Genomic DNA, 13,549 nt, shown 5'->3' on the forward strand with positions numbered 1-13,549 from the left:
ATATTAATTTTTTAAGATTTTTTTTTAATGATTAATAATTATAAAGAGTAAATTTGGTTTTTCATCTGTTAAAGTGAGGGTATTTTCAAAAGATTTTGGTCAAATTTTTTTATTTTTTTATTTTTTTATTTTTTTATTTTTTTATTTTTTTTTATCTATCCTAACATAGAGGAGCAAGTTAATATAAAAATAAGAGTAAAATTATTTTTTATTTTAATTTTTTGAATAATTTTGTCTTCTTACTTATGCTCCGTTTGATTCGGTGTAAAATGGTTTCTAGAAAATGATTTCGGCATTTTTCAATGTTTGGTGGGGGTGAAAATAATAGTCAACCGGAAAATTATTTCCATTTGACCAAAAAATGTTTAGTAAATTTTGAAAAATGATTTACGCTTCTTAAAAGCGTAAATCATTTTCCCCAGACGGCAGACGCATTTGACACTCTTTTAAACGATGCAGTCGACCTTCACATTCAAGCAGTTGACCACCACCGGAATCTGGTGGTGCCAGAATCCGACAACTTTCGGTCATTGTTGCCGAATTCCGGCTAACTTCGCTGGATTCTGGCGACCGGATTCCGACAAAACTATTCGAATTTCAGTAATAGTAGTCGGAATCCGGTGAAAGTAGTCAGAATCCCACCGGTCAGTGACGGAATCTCGTCACTGATGATTTTTATATTATTTTACATTAATATTTATATGTTGTGAATAAAAATTGATTTTTATAAGTTAATATGATTGAATGAAAATATAAAAAAAAATATTGGTTTTTCCGTACGCGCCAAACATCGGAAAATGCTTTTGACGAAAAATATTTTCTTGAAAAATGACTTTCTTAAAACCATTTTACATCGAAACAAACAGAACATTAAACTAATCGGCTTTTCTCCAATTCAAATGAACTGGAAAAAATTCAAATGCCTTCGTCTGATGGCGAGAGTCTCGGGCCTCAATTTTCAGATACTCGTTCAGTATTTCAAAGGACCGTATTTATATTTTATAAATAAAAAAATTAATTAAGAAAAACAAATTAAAAAACTCTAGTGGACTGCTTTGAAATAGGCAAATCTGTTTACTAATATATTGTCCAGAAAAGAAAAATTAGATACGAGTAAGAGACAAGAATGGGATGAACATTGGGAAAAACACCCAATTGGGATACGCCCACTGCAACAACACGAAAAAAAAAAAAAAAAACAAAACAAAATAAACATACAAGCGAAATTGACGGATACCACATGTGACATGTGCATCTGATAAAGTTTAATAATTTATATATTGTCGCATTTGACAAATGCAACGTGACGTTATTTAAATTTTTTTAATAATGTAATATTATATATAATAATGAAATAAAATTTAAACTTTTAAAATAGATTTTCTCAATTTCAGGATACTCTTATGTGTTAGTGTGCTCCATGCATCGAATAAATAGAACATTACACAGAGAAATCAGGTTGGTCGGAATATTGTACAAATAGTCATGTTACCTTATTTATGTGCTTCCTAAAACCTTACCATTAAAATAATCAATCAGTCTAACCTCATTATGTTTTTCCTCTAACAATAAAAGTTTCGAGTACAAAACATGAGAGTCGAGGGATTTAATTTAGAGCTAAATACATTTTTGTTTTTTTTTTTTATAAAAGGACGAATCATTTCCGCTTCTGATCCCAAAGGAAGAAGAAGTGGACAATCCTATTAAAGAAACAAGGGTGGGCCCAACAATAAACCCAAACCAAACTAAAACAACGCTGAAATATATATAAATGATAGGAAATTAGACAAATAAATGACCCGGTCATTTCAAAGGGCCGCATAAGGCGGTTTCAAAAGTGAAAGGAAAACAAATCAAGGCAAGCACAACTGCATCCCCACTTGAGACCTGCAACAACCACCAAAAGATGGTAGGAACACTAAAAAAGCTGTTAGAATATGAAAATAGGATTGCAGGAAAGAGAGATACCAACACAATTTCAAATACAGTAATTTCCCAAAAAGAAAAACAATAACCCAAGTTACATTAAAAAAAAAACAGCAAAAACAACAACACAGATCCAGTTGAGGGGAGGGACTGAGAGCCGCCAGTGGCGGCTTGTGAATACCACGCACCGCCCCTGAAAAGCCTCTCTCCAGCGGGGATCGCAAGGGGCCGCTAAGAGCCATCGAAAACCGGGGCGGGGAAAGGATGGAGGGAGATGCGTGGGCAGCACGCGCTGGAAAAAGGAGACAAACTCCTTGACGTGTGCATGCCACTCTTCGAAGCATGGATGACAGAAGAGGACGCGACAAACATCGATCGAAGCGGAAGATGCCAGCGAAACCACTGGAGAGGTGCGTGTCATGCAAAAGTTGACAGAGGAGTGTAGATCTAAATCCAAAGATTTCGACCCCAACAACCTAGCCAAAAATCACAGTATACACGGTGGAGGACGAGAGTGGAAACTGGTGATAGCTATGTTGAAGTGGAGGAAAGCAAGTAAAATACCTCAAAAGATGAGGATAAAGGTAAAGCAAGCTCTAGCAAGATAGAGGCCTCATCAAAGGCGTTAGCAGAGGGAGGAAAGGGGAGAAGAGAATGAGAAAAGGGAGAGGAGGAGGAGGGAAGCTTCCCTCCTCCCATTGTGTTCGGGCAGAATGGGTTATCAGAGAAATGAAATTTTAGATAGAAGGCAGAGCTTATCTCTCTTCCATCATAGCCACAGGAAATCCCTGGCCTTTTGGCCCTTGTGTTTTAATAATTTTATTTTTTCACCTCATTTCACTTTCAATTACATGTCCTATCTCGCTTATGGGTATATACCCAAATATTGTATTGTAATATTTAGGTCAAATTATAAATAAAGTTAACTATTTTAACTATTAACATGTTACTATTAAACCCCCACATATATAGGCCATGCATTGACAGGCAACACAAAACTTGTTAAATTATAAGGGTGTCTAAGTGCTTTATTGTTTGGGTATAAGCATTGTGATTAAGCGAAAGCAACTATCAAGTATCAACCATTGCACATTAAGTTGATAGTCGGTGCAATGGTTTTGTTGTTTTACTTTTTCTTTTTCTATGTACTTGGTCAGTTTTTTTTTTTTTTTTTTTTTTTGGCAAAATAAAACAAATAATTGATTACTTGTTCAATTATTTCTCAAAAAAAAAAAAAAAAAAAAAAAAATTGGTTATTTACACTTAACTCCCGCCCCCCACCCCCCTTCCCCCAACCATCACTTATTTACACATTGTCCTCACGAACGGCCACTTGTCATACTCAAACCCCTTTAACTAATGTCCCCCCCTCCCCCCCCCCCCCCCAAGTTGTTAAATCAGATGGAAAACCTCACACATGACACGCACATGCTCATTTTGACGTGAAAGGATGAAAATGCCCTTAGTCTAGAAAATCAATTTTCTTAAATATCCTTAGAATTAAAAAGTCAATAAAAACAAAACAAAATTCAGAAAAGGGGGGGGGGGGGGGGAGGGGGGATGTACTTTAGGACCCTTAATTACCATCACATTTTCATTTACATCTCAAAACTTTTAAAATTAACATCAAGGCCCCCATATTATCATCATGTGTCAAATTATACACTTGTGTTTTTCACCCCATTATTTAAATAATATGAAAAGTGCCACCCCCTTTTTGGCATTTCCAGTTTTTTTTTTTTTTTAAAAAAAATGGTTTTTCTTAATAACTTTAAGGGTATTTTTGGGAGAAAAATACTAAATTGTCTAAATTGATATGCGGTAGTAGTATGGGGGCCCCATTGTCAATTTTTAAAACTTTGAGAAGTAAATGAAAATATGGTGATAGTTCAAGGTGCTAAAGTATATTTTCTCCTAAAAATAAACAAAAAACAAAAATAAAAACAAAACAAAAAATAAAAAAGGAGCTTGGCCACCTCAACACCTAAGGGCAGTGGCCAAACCACCCCATAGTAATTTGGGGTGGCCGAACCACCCCCAAACACTTTTGAGGGTGGCTCAGCCACTGCCATGTGATTTTGTCTAATTTTGCACATTGAGGGTCCCACATGCATGAGTCTTACATCAAATTAAGTGTGTACAAAAAAAAAAGTGATATGTTTATCATTTGCCTATAAAATAAGATATATGATATGTTTACAACTTTTGTACAACTCTAGCAACTTTTTCAACTATTTGATATTTAGGACCCACATGTAGGAAAACAAATCTAATGATTAGTTTGAAAAAAAATTGTTACAGTTTTACAAAAATTGCATCAAAAGTTTTATAATTAACAATCATTTCTCATAAAATAAACATATGAAATGTAGTTAGCACGGCCTTGGATCCACGCCAACTTGGTTGTATAAACCTCATATCATATTGGTATCACGTTTCCCATGAACGGAGCAATTATCAATGAAGTTGGTGAACTTGATGTAAGGAAGAATGCATCATGCTTGACTCCCAAGATTGGTTCACTAGTGATGTCGCTACCTTGACAGTGACCTCATCAACCCAATCTTTTTTTTTTCTTTTCTTTTCTTTTCTTCTTCTTCTTCTTCTTTTTTATTTTATTTTATTATTTTTATGAATGTAATAAATTAAAGAAAGAAGCAAGAATTACAAGCGGTTAAAGCTCTTTGTAAGAAGGCATTGAAACAACTATCACAACTTACAAACAAACAAGCAACAATCTCAAGTAACAAAGACAACTCCCAAACCATGGCAGGATAAAATCCTTAATCTTAGTTGAGGATGAAGCCTCATTAATAATATGAACATTTATTTATGAGATTTGATTTTACCTAGAATAAATTTTTCTTTAATCATTAAATTGCTCTTGCTTCACATCAATTAATAAAGATGGAATTCTAAATATGAGTTCAATAATTTTTTCTCATGATTTGGGATCATCTTAATTCATTGAATGCATGGTTTCTACTTTTGATTTTAAAATTGAATATCTCTTGCGGTTTGTTTTCAAGAGATACAATAGATGATTTGGTTTTAAACCTGAGTGAAGAAGAGTATGCTTTAAATTTTTGAAATGGTTTCAATAATGATATCTTCCATGGTAATAGGATTGATTTTTGGATTATCATGTAGGAGTTTGGGTTAAAAGCAATGATCATGAATATATATTGTTATGAATTAATGAGGTGGATTCCAAAACCATGGTCCTTTTTAGGGGTGGGCAAGGGGTGGGGCAGATTTTTGCCATTTTTGCCCCTGTCCGCAACCCTCCAGGTTTAGAAAATCCCACCCTTGAACCACAAAAAAAAAAAAAAAAAGAGTTATATCCGTGCGGGTTGGGCGGGGTTGTGCAGGTTCTAATGAACGCTAAGTAGAAAACCCTAGAATAACAGAAATCGCTTTGTTCACCTTGCCACCATTTTCAAAGTTAGTACTAGAAGTTAAATAACTGAAACTAAATGAGGAATTAGGGTTTCAGATTGCTAAAAATGGAAACAGAGAAACCCTAGAAATCAAGAGGAGCAGCTACAAATCAAATTCACAAAAACCATAGCATTTACAAAGCAATCCCCCAATCAAAAACCAGAACGAAACCACTAAAATCGAAGAGAAAAAAATCAAAGAACCAACAGCAAAAATCAAAGAACCATAAATGAAACATAAAATCAAAGAAAAAAAAAAAGTCACAACTTCTCACCGATTGATAAATCAGAAAGTACCAACAATTTCTCAGAAAGTGCAAGGAAGGTAAAAGTGACTCACTCTGAGTGAGGGAGGGTGAAGATTGAAGAAGATGAAGAGCGGTGGGTGAAGAAGACTCTGAACTTCAGAGGAGAAAAATGAAAACGAAGGGAAAGAACGGCTGCGGCACAAGAGGTATGGGAAATATGTTAGATTGTTAGGATTTTTTTTCTCTTATAAGGATTGATGCGGGGCAAGGCTGGGCGGGGCGGGTCCCCATAGTTTTTTAAAAACACAACCCATGCCCCGCCCCGCACGAGTTTACAAAAACCCAACCCGTGCCCACAAGTCTGAACAAAAAACCTTGCTTGTGCAGATTGGATCAGGGCGCCGAGGCGTGCGGGTCGGATTGGGTCTTGCGGTTTTTTCCCACTCCTAGTCCTTTTCTTTTGGTAGTTTGCTAGTTTTCATCACTTCTTGTTTAGACTAATTCCATGCTTAGTTTTATTTTTGTTTCAAAAAAAATCGTCTTCTTGTTGAACTAGATTATGATTTATTTAGTTTAAATTTAGTTAGTTTTCCTACATCTACACAAGTCCCTGTGATTCGACCCCGCACTTGCCAAACTATATTTTAATACGGTTCGTGCGCCTGTGAGTATAATAAAATTTCACAACAATAGGCAATGTGATTTAGTGAAAGCAAGTGCCGAGTCCCATTCAATATGATGTTGAATGGTTATTTTTCCAAAGACATTATGTTGATTTTCGATGCATTGATTTTATAGTTTTTTGTTTTATTTTTCCGTTTACTTGGTCTATTTTTATGTTTTTTGCAAAATAAAACAAAGATCATTTACTTGTTCAATTATTAGCAAAAAAATAAAAATAAAAGAGGTTAATTACACTTAACCCCCTTCAACTATCATTCATCACAAGAGTCAGCTTGCACAAAAGGGTCACCAATGGAGGGCAACCAAAACTTTTCAAAATGGTTGGAAAGGCCATGTAGACAACATTCTTTCCCTTAGAGTCCTTGGACTGGTCAGACTCAAACTCATCACTTAAAGAGGCATTCATGGCATTACCTTTTGATTTCTTCAAATACACGGTCCTAATGTGCCCAAAGTCGTGGCACTCGACATATTGAACACCATTAGTGGTCTTGTCTCTCCTTGGCCTAGAACTTTTGCCACATGTGACTTCACGAGAATCACACATAGAAGAGTTAGCAGAAGAGATCCTATTGGAACCTTTAGAAGTTCTGAGGTGCCTACAAAACTTCCGGGTCGACAAGGACAAGACCTTCTTGTCAAAGTACTCAACAACAACTTCCTTCTCTTTCCTTGAGGATCTCAAAGCCAAATGTTTCTTCTTTGACTGAGGCAAGGTTGGCTCATAGGTTTGAAGAGAACCAACGAGCTCATCAACCTTCAAGGCATCCACATTCTTGCTTTAATTTCCACAATAGCGGCGGCTTTGGATCTAATTCTCTCGGGAAGAGATCTTAAGATTTTCTGACAACCTCAATTGCAAAAATCTTCTCGCCAAGACCAAAACTTTAGCTTGAGTTGACAATGTCACTCAACTGAGCATAAAACTCATTGAAGGTCTCTTTTTTCTTCAACTTAAATATCTCCTCAAACTTAGATGTTAACATCTGAAAATATATTGGACAACTTAACACCCTTGGTATATATCCTCGTGGGTAATCTCAAGAATATCTCAAGCCTCCTTAACAGTCTCACAATTTGAGATGCGAACTCATCATGAGAGACAGCCATAAAGATAGCGTTAATCCCTTTATTATTCAATTTACTCTTGGTGCAATCCTCTTTGGACCAAGTATCACACACACCTTCGAGACGAGTCCAACTCGTCTCGACTGTTAAGGAGAATGAGACAGCAGCCTCGGTGGCAGCATCCCCTGTAGCCACAAAGACTCCTATGCATGCAGCCTTAGTGGCTGCCACTGTGGCTCCCTCTCAAGCAGCCACAACAGCCTCAGTTTCTGAAGTCTTGGTGGCAGCATGCGATGCTGCCACCTTGTCTATTCCATCACACAAGGATCCTGTCCCATTAAAGATTGTATCGCATAGAGATTCTACCACAAGTCCTTCTGTCGCAAGTCTTGGTAACCTTCCGTCTAGAGACAAGTCAGCTACAAGATTTGGTAAGCTTCCTCCTATAGAAAAGTCAGCTGCTGAGATTATCGAATTGAAATCAAAGGGAAATTCTGGAAAATATACCACTGCCTCATATCCCGATATATGCTGCTCAAACCTTTCCATAAAAGCTTACACGCTGCTCAAGCTCAAATACTTCCCTTAGAGAATTATGTGTGGGATGCAAGGATTCTACTCTTGTTTGATTTGCTGTAATATTTTCCAATTAGTCACCATTTATTCTATGTATAGCAGATCTTTCTCATTGTACAAATCTTTCCAATTATGTACTTTATACGATTATAAATAAGATGTCTTTACTTGTGTTTTCGTTAAGTTGACCAAAACCATTTCTCTCAATTCTCTCTCATGGTATCAGAGCTTTTCAAGGCAAACGCCCAAATTGTTCCCTTCAATGGCTTCCTCTTCCACTTCTCCTCTGGCAACTTCATACACCCTACCTAGCTTCACTCAAGTTCCTTCTCTCAAACTTGATGAGAATAACTATATATTTACTGTGGCTTTCTCAAGTGGTTCCTACCTTGAAGAGTCACGAATTAATAGGCATAGCGGATGGTTCAGACCCATGCCCACCTTCATCGATACTTGATGATGCTAATAAGCCAGTCCCTAATCCTAGCTATGCTATCTGGATTAAGAAGGATCAGTTTCTGCTCAGCTGGATTAATATCAATCTTGCTGAACCTGTGTTGGCCACTGTTTATGGCCTCTAAACCTACACAGAAGTATGGGATGCACTGGCAAGTAGATTTGCCTCTCATTCTCGCTCTCGAGTCTCCCACTTGAAGCGACAACTTCAGAGCCTTCATCAAGGATCCAAGTCCTGCTCTGAATTTCTCTCCACTGCCAAACGTTGGGCAGACCAACTTGCTGCAATTGGAAAGGCCACATAGGATGAAGACCTGATTAATTTCATCATCAGTGGACTTAATCCAATGTTCAACTCATTTGTGACCTCCATCAGCATTGCTACCTGGGATAACCCTCTTTCTTTTCTTGAGTTTCGAGATGAGCTCTTTAATCATGAGATGCTCTTGTCAGCCAATACAGACACTCAAAATTTTGCCTTGTTCATGCAGCGACATGGTGTTGGCCCCTCTAGGTCAACTCTGCAAAGCTTCCACAATTACAACTGCAAAGGTAAGGCACCTCTTCTCCATCAGTTCCCTCCTAGAACCGGCCAGTACAGAGGTTCTCCTCACTCCGGTGCCAATGCTCATACCCGACAGTTTCCTCCCTCTGGAAACACCAACCTGCAACCCCAGCGCCAATTAAGGCAGTCATTCCAACAACCAGAATTCCAACTACTAGATTTGTGGCAAGACTAGCCACAATGCCCTCGACTGCTTCCTCAAGATGGACTATGCTTATCAAGGCCGTCATCCTCCACCTCAGTTGGCTGCTATGGTCTCCCAAACCAACTGCACTCCTGAAGAACAACCTTGGTATACCGACAATGGTGCCAATGCACATATCACACGTGATCTGGAGAATCTGTCCATCCAACCTCAGCCCTTTCAAGGTCCTGAATCTGTAGCTATTGGCAATGGAGCAGGCTTGACAATTGAGCACACTGGTTCAACCATCTTTCACTCTTCTTCTATTCCCTTATTGTAAATTTTTCATTCTTTTATAGTGAAATGGTTAATTTTTTTGAGTTTGACTACCCAGAAGTGTTTTACCTTGGAAGAGTTCTTCAAAGAATTTCACTTCGTCAACCAAAATTATTGTATTGATGGGTGATTGCCTATTATCAATGTGATGGTTTGATATTTGATGTTGTAGAATTTTTAATTTGATATTTACTGTTACATATCACTTATTCAATTCACTCCTAGTAGATTGTCTTGGGGTCAAAACACTATGTATTAAAGCAAGGTTTTTGCTATGAAAAAGGGGACACTTTTATTAATAATGGGCTCACCTTAATTTCACATACAGTACTTGATTGTTTGTTCTACTTAATTAGTCATGGACTCACATTTCCATTTCTTAAATGTTGATTTTACAGCTATTAGGAATTCAAAAACAATGGAGCCTAGTAGGTATGTTCAGTACAACCCGCGGTATGAGTCATAGCTAGGGTCTAGGGACAACTATTGTGGTCTCGTGCAAGCTAGGAGGCATGCATTTTGTAGTACAGTTAGATGGGCATGCATGCCCATTTTTATTAATTTGTATGCACTACGTACTGATTTGTTGATGGAAACTGTAATGTTTTGAAGGTTTTATGTACGTTATGAAATATATTAACACTCTGATATAATTTTCTTTCCTTAATTTATGTGGTTGTGTAGTTGAGGAAAGAATAATTTATAGTACATTTCTCTCGCGTTCAATGCTACGAGGTAATAGTAAGTAGCATCACGTGGATAAGCCATATATTTATAATGGCTTTTAGCAAAAAAAATAAAAAAGATTAACAAAAAATTCAAAACTATTTTCATATTTATGTCACATCCCAACCAATGATCAAAAACTACCTGGCACTAAAAAGAAATTGGAGAGAAGAGTAATAAGTGGATTATATATATAATGGCTTCGGCCATCAAAATTCACGACCCAGCGGCATGGAATATTTTTCGAAATAAAAAAACAAAAAATACCATCTAAAATACATCAACAAACATACCTTCTAGCTTGCAAGGATAAAAGTTAACGTACCGGCCGAACACATAAACATGTTGGTTGGTACATTGGAATTTAACAGTGACAAGGTGAAAGATAACCATGTGAAATTTAGCCCAACATAGGCAGCTTAATTATTATTCACTGAATGCAATATTTAAATCCATAATATCAACTAAAATGTACGTACGTAGGGTCAATCTTATTCTGAGCTGCTGGAATAATTTAAGCTTTGACAAATGCTGCAATAAATAATATTGACCTTGCAGAGTCAAATTTAGGTGTAACCAACTTGGTCAGTCCGAGAACAGAATATTTATAGTATCTCCTAACCAACCATCATCTGATTTTAGAAACAATGATCGAAAATCCGAAGCCATGTTATTAGCTTGACCGCATAAGTCATTGCCGAAGTGATTGTTTTCGATTCCCTCCGACGGTAGAAGAGGCAGATTCAACTCGTTTATTTCATGATCAACATGACTAAGTTTTGCAAAATCGGAGTCAAGCATTCTGCATAAATCCTCTGAGTTCAAGTCCAACATAAAGTCCGCCGTTTTCTCTTCCATGGCCGTCGATAGCGGTGACCTGGCACTTGATTCTGATGGTGAGGACTTGTTAATCTTAACCAACTTATTGCCCGACGTCGATGGTTCCACTGCCACCTTGCTGTCACCATGAAGTCCAATATTCATTGGCTTTTTTTCAGCTGTAGGCATGGCTAATGGGAACTGATCCTTTGACTTCTTGGCTAAATAGGAGTTCCAGTAATTCTTAATTTCATTGTCTGTTCTTCCTGGAAGTCTCCCTGCTATTAGAGACCATCTGCAAGCACGTACATAATACACTTAAAGCTTGTTAAAATATTAATTAAATGATGTTAACATGGTATTAGAAGTCACAAATTCAAACTCTGACTCCAAAATTCACTCTAAGTTTAATTAAATATTTCACGTGTTGCGTCGTGTTTGGGTCATCTCCTAAGCGGGAGTGTTAAAACTATCAATTATAGTTGATTATACGTACTGTCTTCTTTCGGTTTCTACATTTGGAAATGAAAGTTTATCAAAGTACTTTTCCTTATCGGCTATCACATTCTACCTGTTGCCCAAGAGCTTGTGTAGCCTGATGATTAATTCTTCTTCGTCTTCAGCAATGTTCCCCCTCTTTATATCTGGTCTCAGGTAATTCATCCAACGAAGCCTGCAGCTCTTGCCACATCTCTTGAGCCCTGCCCCAGAAAATCAAAGTAAATAAACCAAAAAATGGAAACAAACACAAATCAACCCACATTCTTTTATTTACTTGCTGATTTTCCCAACATTTTTTCTTCTCATAACTATAAACATATAAGAAAAGCCAAGGGCTGTAACTCTGAACTACTCCCTTGTTAATTAATTAGGATTAATTGTACATTAAATTATAGTTACTCCTTAATGAACTTGGCCATTATAAAATCTATAAAACTTAGCTTCAATTTTGAAAAATAAAAAAAGAAGAAGAAAGTACTTGAAATCTCAGGAAACAAGGACTTGTAGTTTTCAATTCTGTCCACTGAACCACCCTATGAATCTTGATTAGTCTAACCAAATAGTAGCACAGAAAAGAAGAAAAAAAGCTGTAGTAATTAATTTGATGTTCTTTATATATGCATCCGGGAAAAGAAGATCGAATTGAAGTAGTGATCGAAGGCTCTAATCTCTCACCTGTTTCTTTGGCAAGATTACTCCATTTCCCTTTGCCGTGGCTCTCGACATAATCCATGAGCATTTTGTCTTCAAGTGCAGTCCATGCTCCTTTGTTTAATCCATCCTTTGAACAACGAGGACTTCTGCCCATTTCTGTACAGTTTTTTGTTGCAGGACTACTCTCTCTCTCTCTCTCTCCCTCCCTCTCTCTCTCTCCCTCACTCTCCCCTAGGGAGAATTAATATGAGAGTTCGTACGTTGTTGCTGCTGTTTGTATTCCCCAAAGCTGGGGTAAAAGTCTGACATTTATAGACGGAGGCATGCCCCCAGATTTCAGTTTTGAATCTAGGGCCACATTAATTTATTGGTAATATTTAATTAGTACGTACAGTTCCGAATTGAACTTTTTGTTTTTCTTCTTGAAATCTCTGCATGTGCAGGCCATGGGGCCCAAAACATGAATTAATGGGAAATATACTAAGATTGAAGGAATCAAAATAATTATTTTTAATATATTTTAATTTTCAACTCAAATATCTATTAAAATGAAACTGGGGAATGTTTTTTAGATAGTGAAAATCATCTATATATGATTAAATCTTTATTAATTAAATTTCGTATAAATTTATTTCTTGATGTACAACATCAAAGAATTAATCTCAAGAAATTTATCTTCAATTTTGTTGCGAAGCCTAATTTTAACAGTATTTATGCATGGCTGAGAAGGCCAATACTATAGTTGCAATGCAGCAATAAAAATGGTAAGAGTAAGCATACGTTGCTTCGTTAAAAAAATTCTTTTACATTTTACATTTCTCCTAGAGGCTATTTCTCATGCCTAATTTTTTTTTTTTTTTTTTTAATTAAAGATTTGGGTAAATGTTGTTGCTCATCGTGTTTAAGGTTTAGGTATAAAATGATTTTTGTTATAATAAGGCAGGGGCCTAACCTTTTTTTTTTTTTTTTTTTTTTTGTGGCAGGGGCCACGCTTAATTATTTAAAGCCAAATGTATTAAATTAGTTATTTCTATACTATAACAAAATCAAAAGAGGTGAGAGGGCAAGGCCATTGATACCGACCCTCCTCTCCCTCTGTCTCTGTCTCTGTCTCCATGCATCCCATATGGTTGATCCTAGTTAAATAATCCAAATTTTTAAAGGAATCTCACTGAACAGATCTTTGAAATGGATTCACAGCCCCATAAGATCGACCTAGCTAGCAAGACACTTGAATAGAAGTATAAATACTCCTAAGTAATTGAATTAATTTGAAAAGACAAAAAAATAAGAGAATGGGCCTTAATTAATTCACACGTCTCTCTGACGTAAACTATGATCTTCTGACTTATTTTATGGTACCGTTGGAATTAATTTACACCATTCATGAACACTATGAAATATATATATAAACACACCCTCTTTC

General features: G+C 36.6%; 1 protein-coding gene across 1 annotated transcript; it reads right to left on the reverse strand.

Moving 5' to 3' along the window:
- Window positions 1–10,543: 10,543 nt before the first annotated feature.
- Window positions 10,544–12,385, reverse strand: LOC133871110 (transcription factor WER-like). The gene is made up of 3 exons (XM_062308475.1): window positions 12,145–12,385; window positions 11,540–11,669; window positions 10,544–11,263 (listed from the first exon to the last, which is right to left on the reverse strand). The coding sequence occupies exons 1-3, from the start codon at window positions 12,275–12,277 to the stop codon at window positions 10,735–10,737; spliced, it is 792 nt and encodes a 263-aa protein (XP_062164459.1). The 5' UTR covers window positions 12,278–12,385; the 3' UTR covers window positions 10,544–10,734.
- Between the last annotated feature and the right edge of the window lie 1,164 nt (window positions 12,386–13,549).

Source organism: Alnus glutinosa, chromosome 6 (assembly GCF_958979055.1).
Source record: "Alnus glutinosa chromosome 6, dhAlnGlut1.1, whole genome shotgun sequence".
In the NCBI taxonomy this organism is placed as follows: domain Eukaryota; kingdom Viridiplantae; phylum Streptophyta; class Magnoliopsida; order Fagales; family Betulaceae; genus Alnus; species Alnus glutinosa.

Excerpts from the sequence above, each read along its gene's own strand:
- LOC133871110 (XM_062308475.1), bottom strand. The coding sequence starts at position 12,277 with ATGGGCAGAAGTCCTCGTTGTTCAAAGGATGGATTAAACAAAGGAGCA. Across the intron at positions 11,670-12,144 it reads TAATCTTGCCAAAGAAACAG|GGCTCAAGAGATGTGGCAAG; the intron begins GTGAGAGATTAG and ends TTTCTGGGGCAG. Across the intron at positions 11,264-11,539 it reads CACAAGCTCTTGGGCAACAG|ATGGTCTCTAATAGCAGGGA; the intron begins GTAGAATGTGAT and ends ACGTGCTTGCAG.